We start from the raw sequence: 19,922 nt of genomic DNA, 5'->3' as shown, positions 1-19,922 counted from the left end.
GAACAGGGCCTGAGGTCCTGGGGAGCCTTGGAGGGGTCCGAGCAGGGGAGTGATTTTTCATTTACAACTTTTTCATTTACAACTTTACAATTTCACTTGGGCTGCTCTGCTGCGAGTAAGTTGCAGGGGGCGCAGGGGTGGAAGCAGGGACACCAGTTAGGAGGCCAGTGCAGTGACCCAGGTTCTACGGGACATGCTGATGGTGTGGACTCATGTGAAAGCAGAGGACAGAACTGGTCTGGGAACAGTCAACAGAACCAGGTGGAGCTTAGCTGATGGAGAAGAGGATGATGACTTTCATCCCTTCCCCATCCAAAACCCCCACTGGTTTCAATATTCACTTTTTTAAACGTATTGAAAAAAAATCCCACTTTTTAAAACATATTGAAAAATCCAAAGTAATCAAAAGCAGAGCTTAGGACAGTTGAGCCCTCTGTGCCCACCTGCTGCAAGGATCACGAGCTCCTGCCGCTCGCTGGACAAATACTCGACATTCCTGCTCCTATGCGATTCTGGGTTTTTTTGTGGGGGAGTTAATTAGGTTTATGTATTTATTTTAATGGAGATACTGGGGACTGAAGCCAAGACCTTGTGCAGGCTAGGCACACGCTCTACCCCTGAGCTGTACCATCTCCCCCACCCAAGCTTTTCTGACGCACATCCAAGACGTATCATTCCAGCACTAAATACTTCAGTTATTCAATACTCACTTAACTATATTAAATTACCAATTACCCCAATGAATGGCACTAAACTAAAAAAAAACCAGCCTTGAGTCCTCTGGCCACACAGACGTGTGTCCCCACCCTGGTCAGAGGACACTGGCTCACCTTTCACGTGGACTCTTGGCAAGATGTTCTGGAAAGGGGCTGCGTGCAGCAGGTCACAGACTTCTTCTAAAGACTAGAACAGAGAGAAGGCTGCGTTAGGAAGTTTATCTCGCAGCAAAGATGGACAAAGAAATCAGTGCTGGAAACAAGGCACATCTTTGTCATTTAGTGTAAAGTAAACGGAGTCTCAGGGCTTCTGGAAATGTTCTTGGTCTGCTGTCCTCTGAGGTACTGCCAGCCACGGGTGATGATCAAGTCCTTGGAATGTGGCTGAGGAACTGAATTTTCAGTTTACTTACTTTTGGCTAATTTCAACGTGGGCACACACAACCCCAGCCTTGAACTGTGGCCTTTGCTTTCCAGCATTTACAGTCTGACAGCCCTCCCTACACAGGCAGAAAGAAGGCACTTCCTGTGCAAACAGGGCGGGAGGCAGCAGGAAGGGGCAGCACCAGTGTCCCCAGAGCCCCAGACAAAGTTCCGAGCAGTGGCCCTGAGCGTGCTGCTATATCACCAGCTCCTTCAGAGCTGACGACACCCTGCACCACGCATGGCCCAGCCACCCTCCAGGAGAACGCACTGCGGAGAGTTTACTTCCAGCGTCACAGGGGCGACAGAACTCCCAGAGCCCCACCATGCACCCAAAGGTGGTCACGCACAGGGCGCCCTTCCCGAGTCCGGGGCCCGCAAACAGTGGAGGGCTCCCCCGACCGTGGTGCCATCACCTCAGGGCAGAAGACGGGCAGGAGTTCCCGTGCCCTCCTACTCTCCACCCACCCGGAAACTGTAACAAAGCAGATTATTAAACAGAGAAGTGGGCGTCAGAGAGTCACAGCATCCTGACTGCCAAGAGTTTCCCTTGAGGAGCTCCCCCAAGGTGACAGCAAAGCTAAGACCAACAGGAGGGAGCGAAAGGCTTTCTGTCCCCATCAGGTGAGGGTCCCACCATCACCTAACAGACACCCAGCGCAGCAGCCAGCCAGCCACCCCAGCTCCACCAGACCCTCCGGAGGGATGCTGACCCCCCCAGCTCCCGGTCTCCTGTGCCCGAGTCCTGTGCGCAGAACACACGTGACAGGCGCCCTCTGGGCCAGCACGCACAGGACCTGCTCCCGGGCCTCCTGCACTAGGAGTGTGTGTGTGGTGGCGGGGACACGGTCAAGGAAGGAAAGCATCGGGCTGTGAGGCGCACCTTGCAAACACAGGAAGGAGGGAGGTGTCCGCGGGAGCCTGTGCAGCTACAAAAAGGCTGAGGAACGTCACCACTTACCCATGTGCTGTGGTCTCCAGGACATACTTACTGTCAAGTGAGAAACGCAAAGTGGAGATGGGTGATTGGCCTGCCTGCACCAACAGAGGGCGGGAGGGCATTTGGAAGGTGACTGACTGCAAGGAAGTGGCCCGGCCAGTGGGTGGCATCGCGGGGACAGAGCCACACAGGCAGGGGTCTCTAACGGTGGTAAAGCACCCTGCCCACCGGCAATGCCACTCCAGATGGGCCACCTGGCCACCTGGGCTGCTTCCTGGTGCCACGGCCAATGAGCTCAAACTTCTGCCCCCAAACCAAACCACAGAAAGAGGGAGAATGGCCATAAATATCAGCATTAAAAACAAGCATGCAGCAACAGGGATGGACCTGGAGATCACTGTTCTGAGTGCAGTCAGCCAGAAAGAGAAAGAAAGACACCATATGGTACCACTCATATGTGGAATCTAAAAAAAGGAAAAAGAGGGCACTAATGAAGTCATCTACACAGCAGAAACAGACCTGCAGACTTAGTAAACAATCTAAAGTTACCAGTGGTGGGGAAAAAGGGGGTGAGAAAGGATAAATTTGGAAGTTCGAGATTTGAAAATATTAACTATATATAAAAGTAGATTAAAAAAACAAATTTCTTCTGTACAGCACAGGGAATTATGTTCAATATCTTCTAATAACCTTTAATGAAAGAGAACTGTATATACATGCATTACGGGGACAGTATGCTGTACACCAGAAATTGACACAATTGTGACTGACTATATTTCAATTTAAAAAAAGAACAAGCAACGTAAAGCTATCTAAAACAAAAAATTTAGCGAGCATACACAAATACAAGGTAAAAAAAAAAACCTACGTTACCAAAAATTTTGGGTTGGGTTTAGCAGAATTTGAAAACCAAAATGAAAACAGCCCTTCTTCAGAGAGTCAGAAGCATCCATCCAGTGCAGAGATTCAGAGCAAGATCAGTGTTTTTGGTCACTGAACAAATTTCTGGCGCCAGCCGGGGCCCCCAGGGCTAGGGGGTCTTTGAGAGTCCCAGACAACTCAGAAGGGCGTCCAGCGATAGATAACAGGGGATTGAAGGGTCTGGGCAGGTAAGGATCTCATCGGTCTGAGATTTCTCTTTCCGAAGTTTTTTTTTTTTTTTAAGTATTTTTCATTACTATTTTTATTTATTTATTTTTGGGGGGGAAGGTAATTAGGTTTATTTATTTATTTATTTATTTATCTTACTGGAGGTACTGGGGACTGAACCCAGGACCTCGTGCATGCTAAGCACCCGCTCTACCACTGAGCTCTACCCTCCTCCCGCAATTCTGAAGTGTCTAACACAGGATCACACTCCTTCCAGAAGCAACAAATGTCCAAGTGTCATCCTGACAACTCCTTTGAGCTGAGAAGAGATAGTAAGTCCTGCCCCTCCAGCTTCAAACTCCCGTGGTTCCATCATTGCATTTTTTTTCTTGTGGAACAGTATATAATTATATTATATTATCGTATTGCATTATCGTGTTACGTTACATTATGTTACACTGCAATGAGATGTACTAAGATTATTGTATCATCAAGGTTACCCATTTGTAGGTGAATCACCAGGCAGTGAACCTGACCCATCTGCAGTTATTTTAGGCCAAACAACAAAAAGTCTGCAAGGAAACATTTACTCAGGGCCATCAATCACCTGAAAACTAGAGTTTTTTTTTAATTGAAGTGTAGTTGATTTACAAGTTAGTTTCACACGTACAGCAAAGGGACTCAGTTATACATGTGTATATGTCTATTCTTTTCCATTACAGGTTATTACAAGAGACTGAATCCAGTTCCCTGTGCTGTACAGGGGGCCCTTGTTGGTTATGTATTTTATATATAGCCTGTGGGCATCTGTTAGTCCTAATAGGACCCTAGGAGTTTGGGTCCATAATTATTTTCTGCTCATATAAGGAAGTCCTTGACATTTTCTATTTTGTAAAGGAAAAGCTTTTAACAGTTTATCTTATTTCCTAAAAGGGCATCTGGACCAGAAGAGACACCAGCCTTTAAGGAGTCTCTGCCACTAACCTGATCAATTCCACAGGGCAGCCCCCTGCCCTGCCCTGGGGCCAGTGACTAAGGGGCACCTTCAGGCCTGGACACACGTGGACGAGGCTGCACTTCATGTGCGTGTTCAGGAAAAGCCACACGTGAGGGGAACTGTTCTATAGTAAATATTTCAATTTCATAAGTGATTACTATTTAAAGGAATTTTTCCCTCACTTATTTGGTTGTTAAAAATTCACATGTATTTAGGGTGAAGATTTAGCTCTCCCTCAGCTGTTTCTGGGGTGAGGCTGCCCTGGACACCTGCTCCTCGGGGAGCCACCCGCCACTCCCCCTCCCACCACCGGTGCTGTAGGGCAGGGCAGCTGTGCGAGTCACAGGGGGGTGGGGCAATGAGGGCCTGGGGGTCCCCTCTCTCTGGAAAGGGTCTCCTGGGAGCAGAGCAGCAGAAGGGAAGCTGGAGGATGTGGGTTTCAACCAGAGGCCGTATCCAACATACTTTGATTTTTGCAGACACAGGTGCGAGGCGGCCAGTCCCATGGCTCAGCCAGCCACTACAGGCCCGGCAGTCTGACTGCCATGTGCAGCTCAGTGTACGGGGCACCCTGGTCCCCGTCTCTGCAAAACACGACCCTGCCCCTGCCAAGCTGCCAGGGCCCCAGAGACAAGAGACTGCTTTAAGAAGCAACAGAGCAGGCAGGGAGGGACAGCTCAAGTGGCAGAGCGTGTGCTTAGCATGCGTGGGGTCCTGGGTTCAATCCCCAGTACTGCTTCTAAAAATAAATAAATAACCTAATTACCCACCCCCCCGAAAGAAGCAACAGAGCAAAGACCTCCCTACATGGAGCTAGAAAGGCAATGCAATTCCCGCTGAAATCCCAATGTGCTTTTTCAATCCATTTGACAAGCTGATTCTAATCCTTTCAAAGCAGAACCAGGATCCACGAAAAGGCAGCAGGTACTTGAAGACACGAGGTCAGGAACACGTCGTGTCAGGTGTCAGGACAGAAGTTGGAGCTATAACACATAAGGCTACGAGCTGGAAGCCAGGGACAGATGCACAGACCAGCGGGACATGGAAGGAAGACAAGAGATGCAGCAGCGTGTCCACCGGAGCCTGCAGGGGGACAGAGCGGCCCTGGGGACCAGCAGGGAGAGGCACTGTCCTGCAGTCGTGGAAGGAGGGACAACTGGTCACCCCCCCAGAGAGGGACAAAGAGACTTCCTCCACGTCTCACATGAGACACCAAAGCCAATCCCAGAAGGATTAGAACTGAAAGCAAAACCCACCACGTGTGGACGGAAATACACAAGAACACCTTCATGACTCCTAGGTAGAAAAGGACTTCTTTCAAGAGATACAAAATGTGTTAACCATGAAAAAAAGTGACTATATTCAAACAAAGAGTATCAGTTTATCAAATACCACCACTACCAGAGTGAAAACTCAAGCCACAGACAGGGAGAGGTGTGTGCATCAAATGTAACACAGAAGTTACTCAAATTATAGTACAATGGACACACATCAGGAAGGGAGCGTTTAACAGCAGTCCTGAGGGAGACGCAGAGCGAGGCCCCTGAGAGCCCCTGTCACACTCACTAGGCCCTCAGTTCAGAGCTGTCAGTTGACATGACCTACAGGGGACAGAGGGACAGGCTAAATGACACCAGAGGAATCAGTGGAGAAAGCAGGTGTCCCACATGTGACTGACTTCTTAGTGCTGAGGGGGTCCCAGTGTCTGCTTTATCACGCTCTCCACCACGGCGGGGATGGGGCATGCGCAGCTCTTTAAACATCAAATAACTAAAATTCAGTAAAATGTAAAAATCAGTTCTTCTGTCACACGGAGCCACACTTTTGAGGGCTCAACAGCCTCAGATCTGACCTCTCCATCACAGCCAGCTCTCCCGGGCAGCGGTGCTCTATACCTTATGTGTATGTCGCATATGTTCATTTAGATGCAGCAAATAATACATAATAAAACATTCTGATGATGCTCACAAAGTAAACCATTCTTTAACGAACTTCATTGCATTTCTGTTTTTCTTTTTTTAAAGACTTTTCAAATTTTCCAAATTTATTTAATAAAATGGGTTTCAAATAGAACAAATAGAAAAAAACTCAACAGTTTTTAGAACTATATATAGATAAATATAACATCATATGTAGAGAAAAAAATAGAATAGGAACAACAACAAAAAAAGATGACATGATTTGTTGAAGTTTTAAAATCGTATTTCCAAAAAGGAAACAAATGTTTCATTTTAATTTGAAAGTTTTTCTGTTTTTCAATTGTAGGAAACAAATTCAAATTAAAGTCTAAATAGTCATGAAGAAAGAACACTTGCTCCCCTTCCATCGTTAATAATCCCAATAGAGCAAGTCTCTGAAGCTTTCCCTCTCCCATCACCCCTAGGCCGGGGCCCGGCAGGACTCGGGCAGGCCTGGGCACTCACCAGGCTCTGCTCGATGAGCAGGCAGAAGAGGACGGCGTTGCCCACCTCCCGCAGGTTCTGGAAGCACACTGTCTTCAGCTCTGCGTACTCAACGATGTCCTTCAACTGGTGGTGGAAGAACTCCAGGATGCCTGTGGTGAGGGAGCGTGAGGCTGGGGTTGGGGGAGGCTGGAGGGGCAGGAGATGCCCCAGGGTGCCGCCTGGGGTCCCCGGCCAGCATCCTCTGACATGGCCACTGTGCCCACCATGGGCATGGCCACCCGTCTCCTGATCCCAGCACCGTCCCTGCAGTGGTGGTCTGTCCACCACAGGCAGAGCTCGTGTTACTATGTTTTGCAGACATTGTGCTTTTTGCACATTGAGGGTTTGTGGCGACCCTGCATTGAGCAAGTCTACAGGCACCATTTTTCCAGCAGCATCTGCTCACCGCATGTCTCTTTGTCACATTTTGTAATTCTTGTAGTATTTTTTAAAGTTAAAAAAAATTTTTTTTAGGGTTTTTTCGTTTATACATATTTTTGTTTTTATTTTTTATTTGGTTTTGGTCTTTGTTTCGGGGGATTAGATTTATTTATTTCTCTGTTTCTCTATCTGTCTATCTTGATGGCGGTACTGGGGATGGAACGTAGGACCTCGTGCACGCTAAGCTTGCGCTCTACCACTTGAGCTATACCCTCCCTTAATTTTTTTAAACCCTTTTCTATTTTTTTAATTTAAAAAATTTCAGAAAATTTTCCTTTTTCCTTTTTTTTTGCAGCGGGGAGGTAATTATTTATTTAGTTTGTTTTTCGATGGAGGTACTGGGGATTGAACCCAGGACCTTGTGCTCCCTAAGCATGCACTCTACCCCTGAGCTATATCCGCCCCCATTTTAAACTCCTTCATCATTTATTTTATTTGTTAGGGTGATCTGTGATCAGTGATCTTGGATGTTACTATGGCAAAAAGGTCACAACTTGCTAAAGGCTCTGGTGATGGTTGGCATGTTTTAGCAACGACGTGTTTTTAATTACAGTGTGTACATTCTTTAAGACATAATGCTGTTGCGCACTTAACAGACTACAGTCAAGCGTAAACATAATTTCACATGCCCTGGGAAACCAAACAGTTCCGTGGCTCGCTTCTTTGCGGTGGTCTGGAACCAAACCCACCATGACTCCCAGGTTTGCCTGTATCTTCCGAGAAGGCATCATGCCCAGCAGAAGTAGGAAAGGTATTCGATAAAACTCACTTCACAGGCACAGAGGGGAGTGTACTTAATCCAATAAAGGACTAAACCAAAGCCCTGCAGCTAAATGCCTACTCCATGGTGAAACCCGCACAGCTTCCCCCAGGGCTCCTGAAGCCCTGGATGTTGTGATATGGCAGGAAAAGACACAAGACACAAAGCCTGGACAGAGAGTCAGTGTCCCCTGACTCAATCCTGCACTCAACGCTGACCCAGTCAAAAATCCTGGAGCTGACTCCAGAGTGGATAGTCACACAGAAGATGTGGAAAAGCCAAAACAACCAGAGAGGGACAAAATTGGAGACTTAAGAGATTTCAAACTCCTCATCCCAATGGGTCAGCCCTGAGTGCTGATCCACAAGCACCCACGGCCCTGCCCGTCTGAGAGGCCATCCCTTCCTCTCGTGGTCCACGCCCCACACCACCCGCCCCCCAGGTCTCCACATCACCCAGCGTGAGCTCGGACCCTCCCGGGGGGGGGATGTTCCTCCACACGTGTAGCCCCCCAACAGGCACTAAAGAGCAGGGTCCCCCAGCAACACAGTGTCATCTACACGAGGCGCACAAGGTGCCACGGGCCCGGCCACCCAGCGGGGCGAGGACGTGTGGGGAGCGGCCCTGAAGTCCACAGCTCTGCCCCAGACCAGCTCTGGATTTGGCCTAAATGGCTTCATCAACAACATTAAAAATGCCCCCCTCTGGCCAGGATCTGAGCACCACTTTTATGACCCCAGCGTTACCCATCTACTTCTGACCTTGGACTCAGGCTCCCGAGCCAGGCTCACCGACAGTCACCCCAGTGGCCGAATGCGTCACCTCGCCGTCTCCCGAGACACCAGCGACAGCCCCGGGGGCTCAGCCTCACCAGCCGACTGCCCATCAGAGCAGCCTCCCCTGGGTGGTCCACATGTGGGCCCAAGTCACTTAGCAAGGCAGTCGTCCAGCTCTCAGGGAAGTATTAATGGATACGAGATAAAAGGCAGTTTTGTACGAGACAAGGGCTCCTGCAGTCCCGTTTTATCACGGACAATGCTGCCTGAGACCACAAAGGCTTTTGTGTGCGGAGCTCCAAACCAGTGCTGGTCAGGCCGTGCAGGGCTGGCACCCCGCAGGGCACCCCTGCCCCAGGGCCCTATAGCCGGCCAGCCAATGTGACAGATGGGCTGCACCCTGCGTGGAGCTGCCCCCAGCCCTGGTCAAGCCCGGCGGGCAGCTGGACCTGGCAGTCGAGCTCCCTGCCCCTCCCTGGTCAGTGATGTTCAAGATCCAGGTTTTGCAGGAGAGCTGAGGCGCACAGGGTTCAGAGCCCTGTCACCCCCGCCCCACAACTCCCACACACCCTCCTGCAGCCTGCTCCTGGCTGAAAGGCTGCAGACCATCAGGCTCTGGTTGGCCCCCACCTCCTCCCAGCGGGGAAAGCAGATGGCAACCTTGTCAGTGACTGCCCACTTGGTGTCCCTCCCCGTGGCCGGGCTGACACTGGCCCCGCCCCCCGTGCACCCAGGGAGGCGCCGCGCTCACCGGGGGAGCCGTACTCGTGCCGAGGCAGCCGGCAGACCTTGGGCATCACCTCCATCAGCGTCTTCACGTACTGCAGGATCGTGCCTTGCAGCTGAGGGAGAGGGGCCGTGTCAGCCACCAGCCCCCACTGCCCCGCGGGCCAAGGTGTGACGGGGACTTGGGAAAAGGAGTCTGTTCATAAAACGCACTGTGATGACCCAGGACCGAGAATCACTGGCTGGAAAGGAAAGCACCCCCCCGAGGAAGTGGGTGCAGAATCCCCCCCCAGGAAGGCCGCACACCCGAGGGGCACATACCAGGCTCTTGACCACCTTCAGCAGCTCCTCCATGACCACCGCGATGCCCTGGTAGCCCAGCAGCCGGCAGATGACCTGGAAGTGCGGGGGCCCCACGAAGTTGCGGTAGCTGCCATAAATGCTCGAGTAGGCCAGGTTCAAAGCCTGGGGACAGAGAACGTCAGTGCTTGATGAAGTCTTGGGGGTTTCAACGCAGCCCCTACACACACGTGAAGAGGAGGAATTGCTTGGCAAAGTGCATCAGTACACAGGGCCCTCGGGTGGAAGGATCCGGAGCACCTGTTAGACCACCCTTCCTGGTATCCATGTTTTCAACCTGAAGATGTGAAAACAAGCTTGCTAAAACAGAAGCAAATAAAGCCATTTGGTTTTCAGCATTTAATAAACTGCTGGTCCCACAAAAAGCATTTTGAGGTCCTGCAAGGAGAAATGAATGTATCTTAGAGCCTCACTGCTGCCCCCATGGAACTGCTCCCAGTCTCCGGAGGGAGACATCCAGGACAGACTCTGATGGGGTAGGGGGAGCTGCATGCTCAGGATGCACAGGGAGTAGGGACAGCAGGCCCCACAGGGTGGGCTGGCAGGAAAGGTAGTCAGGGTGGCTTCCTGTAAGAGGGGACCTCCAAGCTTGTCTAAGGACATGGGCACACGCTCTGCACGGAGACTCCTAATGCAAGCATTCAGAGCTATGCATTTCCCTCGCACACTTCTTTAGCTGCGCCCCGCAAATTTTGATGTATTTGCATTTCATTTAGTTCAATGTCTTTTTAAAAATTTCCCTTGAGACTTCCTCTTGCCCCAGGGATCATTTAGAAATGTGTTCATCTGCAAGTGTTCGGAGATTTTCTCGTCATCTTTTTGTTACTGATTTCTAGTTTGAGTTCACTGTGGTCAGATAACACACTCTGTAATATTTCAATTCTTTTAATTTTGTTGTGGTCTGTCCTAGGATATGGTCTATCTTGGAGGATGCTCCATGGGCGCCTAAAAAGAGTGTGTGTTCTGCTGTTGCTGGGTGAAGTGCTCTGACATGTCAACAATAATCAACCTGCTGGTTGATGGCGTTTAGCTGTTTTCGTTGCTGACTTTCTGTACTGACTGTTTCAATTACTAGGTGAGAGGAAGGCTGACTTCCCCAACTACAACTGTGCAGTTGTTCATTTCTCCTCTCACTTATGACAGTTTTTAGTCCACGTGCTTTGAAACTCTGTTGTTTGGTGCATAAATATTCAGGTCTGCTGTATTTTCTTGGTGGCTTGATCTTTTTATCATTATGTAATGTCCCTTCTTGTCCCTGGTAATATTCTTGGCTCTGAAATCTACTTTATCTTACATTCATACAGTCACTCCTGCTTCCTTCCTTTCTTTTCTTTCTTTATTGGGAAGGAGGTAATTATTAATTAATTAATCAATTAATCAATTAACTAAATGGAGGCACTGGGGATTGAACCCAGGACCTCACGCAGGCTAAGCATGTGCTCTACTACTGAGCTCTACCCTCTCCCCTACTCCTGCTTTCTTTTGATTAATGTCTGTATGATCCATCTTTTTCCACCCTTCTATTTCCAACCTACGTGTATCATTAACTTGAAGTGAGCTTCTTATACAGTCATGTTTTTAATCCACTCTGCCCATCTCTACCGTGTAACTGTCTTCAGACCACTGGCATTTAATATATTTACACACAATGTAATTACTGATATTTAAGTAGGCTCTGTTTCATCCTTCCTGCGGGTCACTTCAGCATGCCTGAGAATTCCACCTGTGATTTACCTGCGGTATTTCTGAGAGCACCCCTTGCGCAGGTCTGTCAGGGTCAAGGTCTTACATCGTACATCACGTAAGTCACCACAATCTACCGCTACCACTTTAAGTGCAGGGACCACTCTGACCTCCTTTTAGGTCCCTGTATCTTCCCCTCTTCCCCCTTTGTAACTGCCTTAAATATTTCCTCTACATACACAGACAGCCACATCAGGACAGCAAGGATTATAAAACCTCGGCACAGCAGGCCTGGCTGCTCAGCTCCAACACGCCAGCCTGCAACTCCTGGGAACTCAGCCCTCGGACTGTTGCCTGTGTTACCGATTGACAGCTGTTTTCTATTCCCGGGGCACAGCCATGCCGTCCAAGCTTGTCTACATTGTTCACAGAAACAGTGATTTAGGAGGCGCTCCTCCTCTCCTTCCGGGGGTTCTGGGGTTTTGGTGATGGGGGCCAGGTCACACAGGTGGCCGTGCCTCTGCCCCCAGCCCCAGTGAAGCCTCGGCCCCGGGTGTTCTGTGGGCTCCTCTTTCCTGGGCGGGAACACTCTGCATCCCAGGCCCCATGCGCCCCCACGAGGGACCACAGGAAGCCTGCGCCCACTTCCATCACCACCTCTGCATCTTTTCCCCCTCACTGATCCTGTTCTGTGTCCTTTTGTCGTAATAAACTCAGCTGCGAGTCCATCTGGAGAATTACCAAACGTGCAGGTGGTCCTGGGACTCCCACAACACAAAGTCTGAGTCTAAACCAATGATCAGATGCCAGACTGACCACGGTGGAAACACTGTCAAACGCCTGTCCCACACCCATGCCTACGACCCTATCAGACTCGAAAGGACCATGTCATGATCGTGGGCTCAGACACAACCTCCTCCCCCCATCCCTCCTCAAAGCACAGCGGTGCTTTCAATGCTGGGATTCTGGGGGAGGTTTTTCTTGATAATAAGTTGTAATGCTGAAAAAAACCATTAGTGAAATCAAATGGCCTCGTGTTACAAGTGAGAAACTTCACTTCCAAAGCCATCCTTGACGTGCTTGGGACCTGGGGCTCAATGACACCTAATCCCCGCTCCCCTTGACCAGTGTCTGGCTTCCTGGTGACCTCAGTCACCCCAAAGATGGCACATCCCAGGGACAACAAAACCAGAGCGATGTCACTACTGAGAGGGAGGGGAGGGGGCACTGTCTCTGGAGAGGGCAAAATTCTAAAACCTCCGCTGTAAACCACTCAGACCCGGAGGGGAGCCTCCCAGCTCAATTCAAGAAACACTGCTGGCCACGCCCGATGCCTCACCCGGAAACCAGAGGACCCGGGCTCCAGACCCACTAGTCACCTGCCCTGGGTTCTCTAATGCCCCGACACTGTGCGTCTTCAACTGGGAAGTGTGGACACTCTTATAGGAAAGAGCATCAGTGACCTGCTCCGGCGTGCTCACTCAGAGCGGTGCCACTACCAGGAACTAACCAGACATCATCGTAAGGGGGCACTCAGCTAAGTCAGAACTTGAGACACGAGCCCAAGCTCACCACTCCTAACAAAAGAACGATCGGATTCCCGTGCATCCCACAGCCTCACAGGGGCAAGCACCTTAAGTGCGGGGCGCACCTCGCACCGCAGAGACGGCGCCTTCTCACGAGGAGCACGGCTCAGCTCCACGGCACTGGGCTTTGGCATTCCGCCTCTTTTTGATCTTCAAAAGAAGTGTCATGTAAGAGGAACAGTCAACATCAGCATTGTTCATGCAAACTTGTTAGACTTTTTTATGAGTCCAAACACTCTAATAAAAAGTCCTGGTTTAGGCTGTGAGAATACAAATAACACAAACGTAATTTCTCAAACAGGCTGAAATCCTACAGTCAAGTTCAGTCACTACTGGTTGCTTTAAAAAGAATAATTTATTCTTTCCTTCCCTCCAGGTGGACACCTGCTTTGCAGGCAGCCTGCAGCACCCACCGTGGACATGGAAGGTGTGAAGGGGGACCCCTGGCGCCTCGGGACCCCGTGGGCTCACGGCTTTGTCGCACAGAAGCGGAAACGCTGCTGCCTCCTTGTGCAAGTGCTCCCGGAGGGAATGCTGCCGAGGGGCCCTTCACCCCACGGTGGCCAGCAGTGCCAGGGTGGGAGCCTCTCTCAGAACCACCTCTCCCCGGGACTGCATCCTTCCAGAGACCCGAAGGAGGCCGGCCAGAGGCTGTGGAGACCCAGGGAAACCGACCAGCACAGCCTTCCCCTGAGGGCATCCCCATCTCGGGACCATTCTGTTTGGAGGCTGACTTCTTTGCGCCCCATGACCCGTCGGCAGGGTCTGCGTGCTCCTTTTCAGTGATGGCACTGCATCCCCTGGACAGAACCTTGTCCTAGTGCTCTTGATGGCCAGTGAGTTTGCCGCCATTTTTTTATGAGAATGTTGTGTATCACGCCGGTAACAGATCTTACTTTGTACTCGAGTGATTTATTTCCTCAGGGGTCCGGCTTCCCACCAGTGAGAACATTTAAATACTGGTGAGTGCTGGCAGATGGCCGCCCCAAATCACACGGTCTCACGTGCACTCCTGCGGCCACACTTAACGCAGTTTCCCTCCCCGAGCCTTCTCTGATCTGAGAGGCAAAATTCGTCTCACTGCTGTCGTATCTTTTTCTTCAATCACTGGTGAGGCTGGGACCTATTTTTATTTTTCTACTACATTTTTGGGAAAGGTCTGCTCATTGCATCTGGCTCTCTTCTTTTTTAACCAGAGTGTCTCTCATCAAATTGTAAGAGTGCTTTAAATATTCACAATACTAACGCTTAATAATGTCCCTGCCACTGCACACCTGGCCGCCGTCAGCCCGGACATGTGCCTCATCTCAGGAGCCAGTGGGCGTCCTGTGCCCACGTGCCTGTGGTCTCTGGGTGTCAGCTATTTCCCGCGTGCCCCCTCCCACCTCAGCTCCTCCCTTCAAAGTGTCACACCTGGCCGGGCCCCCTGCCCCTCCGTCACAAATGTGCCCCCAAGCCTCTTCCACACACTTTCTTGGCTTGATGTTCTGAATTCTTTAAATCTGCCAATCATCTCACTTCCATAGGTGTCAGCGGTCAGGCTGGGTCCAGCCCGACACCCACTCCGTGGCCAGAAGGCTGCCCAGCACCACATTACTTGTCAGAAAGGGGCCAGCAGAAGGGAACTGTAACATTTTATACATGGTGTGATACATTTAAATCACTGCAACTAAACTGATTCAAACTAAACTTCAAAATACAAACACAAAAGAACTTACCTTTGATCCGTGCAAATACTGGGGTTGTGCATTTGGCTGTTTATCTCTTTGAAATTCTTGAGAAAATGGTAATACTGTCCGAACAAATCTACACAGAATAAAAGAAAAAAAAGAAAAAGAAGAAAGAAAGAAAATCAAAAGTTTAATGGTAGTTCTTTAAAATTCAGAACTTCCCTATCACTCATCAATTAAAGCGTCCTCCCAATTAACTGACGTAATTATCACACAGGAAAATTCTGAGACACAAATACTCTAAAGTATGAGAAATGTATACAAAGGTGAGGAACAGAGTGAGAACACCAGGGCCGTCCAGCACGTAAACAGTCTCCAAACTTGGCACCAGAACCACCTCAAGCCTAATTCAGTCCTTTGACAACTGGGAATGACCAGGCGCTCAGGCCTGGCTGGGCCTCTGGACACCACAGTGATGCAGGCACTGGAGCAGGAAGGCAGACGGGGCAGTGAGGCGGTCACTCAGGTCACTGGTTACGTGCTAATAGGAGGTGAGTCTATAAGCACACTAGCTGGGCCAAGAAACTGGCTTCATGACGGATTAGGAGCCACTGAAAATCAAATGCTTGGATCTTAAAGCAGAAGCATCAAAATCTGCTAACACTTTCAAGTCAGAAGGGTTCGTTTAAACATATAACTTTTGCAAAGATGCACGATTAAAAAAATGTGAAAGGAACCCTCCCACACTGTTGGTGGGAATGTAGTTTGGTGCAGCCACTATGGAAAATGGTAATGGAGATTCCTTAAAAAACTAAAAATAAAGCTACCACATGATCCAGCAATCCCACTCCTGGGCGTATATCTGGAGAAAACTCTAACTCAAAAAGATACATAACCCCAGTGTTCACAGCAGCACTATTTACAACAGCCAAGACATGGAAGCAACCTAAATGTCCATCAACAGATGACTGGATAAAGAAGCTGTGATATATCTATACAATGGAAAACTACTCAGACATAAAAGAGAATAAAATAATGCCATTTGCAGCAACATGGATGGACCTAGAGATAGTCATTCTAAGTGAAGTTAGACAGAGAAAGACAAATATCATATGATACCACTTGTACGTGGAATCAAAAAACCCCGATACAAATGAACTTATATATAAAACAGAAACAGACTCACAGACATAGAAAACAAACTATGGTTACCCAAGGGGAAGTGGGGAGAGGGCTAAATTGGGAGTTTGGGATTAGCAGATACTAACTACTGTATGTAAAATAGATAACAAAAAGGCCTCACTGTATAATACAGGGAACTATATTCAGTATCTTAGAATAACTTATAGTAGAAAAGAATCTGAAAAAGAACAGACAAATATGTATATATATATATATATATGACTAAGTCACTATGCTGTACACGCAAAACTAGCACAACATTGCAAAACTATGCATCGATTACAAAAACACAGATTTGCTCATTACTAAATTCTAAGAACTTGATTAACACATATTGCACTTTAAGAAATTAACAAAGGATGTAACTGTCAAAACAACACCAGCGCATGAAATGAACACGCGCATCTGAGGGGAGGCAGCGCAGCACTGAGCGCGTTTGCGCAGAAGCGGCATGTTGCTGAGTGGCTGGATTTTGTCATCATCCTTCAAACAGTGTTGAGTGTTTGTGGGCAGATGGTTAAATTGCTTGCAAGCCAGCTGGATCCTTTCATGACCTGTCAGGGTGTGCAGCAGTCACTCCCCGAGGGCTGGTACTAAGACAGGCCCTTCTGGCAACTCTCTCGAGTGCCCAGTGCTCAGCGAGGTTTCTCCGTTCTTGCAGGCAACGCCCAGTGAGCTCTGGGAACTGTTCCATCTACAGCAGCTGCTCTTGTGCACGGAGTTTAAAATTCAAGCAAAGACTGAAAAGGGCCCCTAAGTTGGTCTCAGGAACTGTTTCTCTGCCCACCTCTCTCCTCTCCCATAATCTGCCTTGCAAATTCCAGCTGTCTCGGCTTCCTCGATTTCCAATCCGTCTCCTCCACAGAGCAAGATGTCCAAAGTGCTTCCAGGCAGAAAGCCAGGGAAGTCAGAGTCCACACCCCTTGTTTCCTTTCCCTCAGGGGAACATCCAGTGAAAACAGTTGCTTCATGAATTGTGTGCAGATTCCCACTTGTTTGAGGCAAAAAAGTAAATCCAAACTCTGATATTCCATTATCCTAAGCAACTTTATTTTTAAAATTTTTGGGGGGAGGTTATTAGGTTTATTTACTTTTTTAACGGAGACACTGGGATTGAACCCAGGACCTCGTGCATGCTAAGCACGCGGTCTACCCCTGAGCTACACCCTCCTCTCTCCCCATAAACAACTGTTAAACACCATGTTTTGACCATATGTATTTCTCAATCTAAAGACAAAAAAAAAGGAAACAAATATTGAGTGCCAGTTAGTAGGTTTGCGTTTTGCAGTGGGTAGGGTCAGTAATTCTGAAGCTACTTTCTGCACGTTCTAGAACTGAGCAAATGAGTGAATACACTAAGAAGATGAAACAAGAATCCTCAGTGTAGAAAGAAGTTACAAGAATGGAACCGAAGCCTGCGGTGCTGAGCGGAAATTGACAACCGCAGTGTGAATTCACGGCTTTAACGCACAGACAGCTGGACAGAAGGAGGCACATGTAAACATGAGGGGTTTAGCTGTGTCCCCTCAAAACAGAACTTGCAGTCCTAACTATCAGTCTCTCAGAATGCACTCTTATTCAGAAACAGGGTTGTTGCAGATTAGTCAAGATGAAGTCATTCTGGAGCAGAGTGCGCCCTTAATCCAGTACAGCAGGGCTCACGTCCTCACAGGAAGAGGACACAGACACAGAAGGAAAACGCCACGTACTGACAGAGACAGAGACAGGCTGGAGGGATGTGGCTGCAGGCCGGGGACTGCTGGCCACACCACTAGTGGGAAGAGTCCAGAGAAGTCCTTTCCCTGAGTCCCAGAGGGACCAGAGGCAAGGACATACCTAACACGCAGGCTTGGCTTAATTTTAAAATGTTCTGCATTAAAAGGAATCCTGGTGAATCACAGATTTCAAGGATAAGGTAGGAGAATTCCAAGATGAACCTGGAAGCTCCTGTGGTGCAGAAGGCAGAGCAGGGCTGCAGAGCCCTGGGGACAGCCCAGAAGACAGAGACGAGGCGGGAGGGGATCCCACCGGCCAAAACACGGCCGACTCGAGCCACAAAATCAATTCACGCCAGTAACAGATCATAACCCTGCTTTGGGATCCCTGAGTCCTCACTCATAATAAATGAACAAATAAACGAACACTAACAAGTGCACACAGCAGAATGCCAACTACCATCTGTAGATGGAAGGAAAAAGCTCCCACATCACCACCGTTCAGCCGCCGCAGTGAGAACGGCTTTGGGTGAGAATCACCAACAGGTGCTGAAATCAGTGGGTCAAGTTTTAACAAGAAACAGCTTATTTAAAGTCTCAAATTATCTCCTCATAAATTACTTACCAACTTCAAACAGAAAAATGGTACCACGCCAGTGGAGAAACTTCACAGCCACCACCCTGAGCACGGCCAGCGGTGGGACAGCCTCGTGGAGCACCACACCCCACTCAGGGCACACCCGCCTTCGGTGCTGTTCCAGCCAGAGGCCCGACTCTGAGCCCAGCAGCTGGCTTACTGCCAAGGCTACAGCACTGTCGCGGTGAGCAGTTGTACAGGTTACACTGCAGTCACAGGCCACCTAAGCGCCCTCCCAGAGTCACCAGGCGTAACTCATGCATCAGAAATAAGCAGCAAAACAAGCAGACACGCCAGACAACAAAGGGAGTCCTGGGCTCCTGCAAGCGGCTCTCGGGAAACCCTGAGGCGGGAATTAAAACACTGGGCGCACACTGCGGTTCTCACTCTGGACACACAAAACGCCTTTTCCAGCTAATGAAGCATTAAGGGTTCCCCGAAAGATGCGCTAAAAATACAGAATGGCTCTTGCTGGCACTGATGCAAAGGGGGGGCCCCCAGCGCTGCTCTGGTGTGTGCCTGCCCTAACTGCACCCCAGGTCTCTGGGCGTCAGGAGGCTGAGGTTATATCATGCTGGTCCCAGCCAGCACACACGCTAAGCTCACAGCTCTGACACACGTGACATTGGGTTCCCGAGCGATCGCCTGGCCTCCAGGCACCTGGGCTTTGGGCGGGCTCTGCAGACCCGCCCGCGGGCTCCCAGCGCAGTACCAGGCGAAGGCAGCCTTCTGCTCACCAACATTCACGTTAGATATCATGTTGGGAACCAAAGACGGAGGTCCTGACCTGACTTCTGGCCACCTCGGCTCTGACATCGGGGCTCCTGCCGCCAGCAGGACAGGCGGCCCTGGACAGCAGGGCTGTTCCCTATCAGCAGCTGCAGTTGGGGTGAGGGCACCCACGTGGGCCCAGCTCAGAGGGCGGAGCCTCAGAATCTCTTTCCCCAACTGCACACTCCTCACCCAGCTTCCATCCAGATGCCCGAAGCATCCTTCAGAAAACACAGTGATTCAACAGAAGGGTTTACAGCGCATGCCAACATTCCTCCTCATGGCACTTTCACGTGTCCCTCCGCAGTCCTCCCACGGCTCCTGGTGTTTCTGAGGCCTCGGCCCATCTTAATTATTGTCACCAAGTTGACCAGGACAGGTGGGCAATGTATGCATGCAATGCAGTGGGCACAAAAGGGGCCCGGGGAACACTTCAACTGTTCCTTTTGCAGTATCTCTGGGAATCCCTTAAAAGGGAGACAAAATGCTAGACAATCAAATATGCAATCCAAAGTAATACTAAAAAAATCACAGCTCCCTGTGTGGCCTGATTCTGCCCCACCCACCGCCCCGACTATAACACATTTTCTGGACTTGCCAACACTGGGGTTCTGCTGCATTTCACCTTTGGAGATGCCAGTTCTAAGCTCTGGGCAAAAATGACTTAAGAGACGTAACAGAAGTTCATTCTAAAGGTTCCAAACGGACTAACCAAAGTAACGAAAATCTTGCAAACACTGGCCATAACTTAAACAGATTTTCAGAAGTACAAGCATATATACACCGTCGCTAACATGGCGTGCTCTTCTCCAAGATCTATGACGTGGAGAAACAATGTGTATTTAACAGTGTCCCCAGTAACAACCATTTCTGCAAGATAAAAAGTGTACATTATATTTGACCGTATGGCAAAAACTCTAGAAGACATTTTTACAATGGAAATCATTAGGAATTTAATTATTTCCATGTATATAAGTATATATATATATGATATCTAGTTTTTCTA

At 49.3% G+C, this 19,922-nt stretch overlaps 1 protein-coding gene across 1 annotated transcript in view; it reads right to left on the bottom strand.

Moving 5' to 3' along the window:
* Window positions 1-19,922, bottom strand: part of CYFIP1 (cytoplasmic FMR1 interacting protein 1) — a 63,756-nt gene that overhangs the window by 5,773 nt on the left and 38,061 nt on the right. The window contains 5 exon segments of the mRNA XM_032479268.1: window positions 831-903; window positions 6,589-6,719; window positions 9,338-9,428; window positions 9,634-9,777; window positions 14,660-14,747. Coding sequence (XP_032335159.1) covers window positions 831-903; window positions 6,589-6,719; window positions 9,338-9,428; window positions 9,634-9,777; window positions 14,660-14,747 — 527 coding nt within the window.

The sequence above is a fragment of the Camelus ferus genome, chromosome 5 (genome assembly GCF_009834535.1).
Source record: "Camelus ferus isolate YT-003-E chromosome 5, BCGSAC_Cfer_1.0, whole genome shotgun sequence".
Lineage (NCBI taxonomy): Eukaryota > Metazoa > Chordata > Mammalia > Artiodactyla > Camelidae > Camelus > Camelus ferus.
This window is presented reverse-complemented; position numbering and strand designations above follow the sequence as displayed.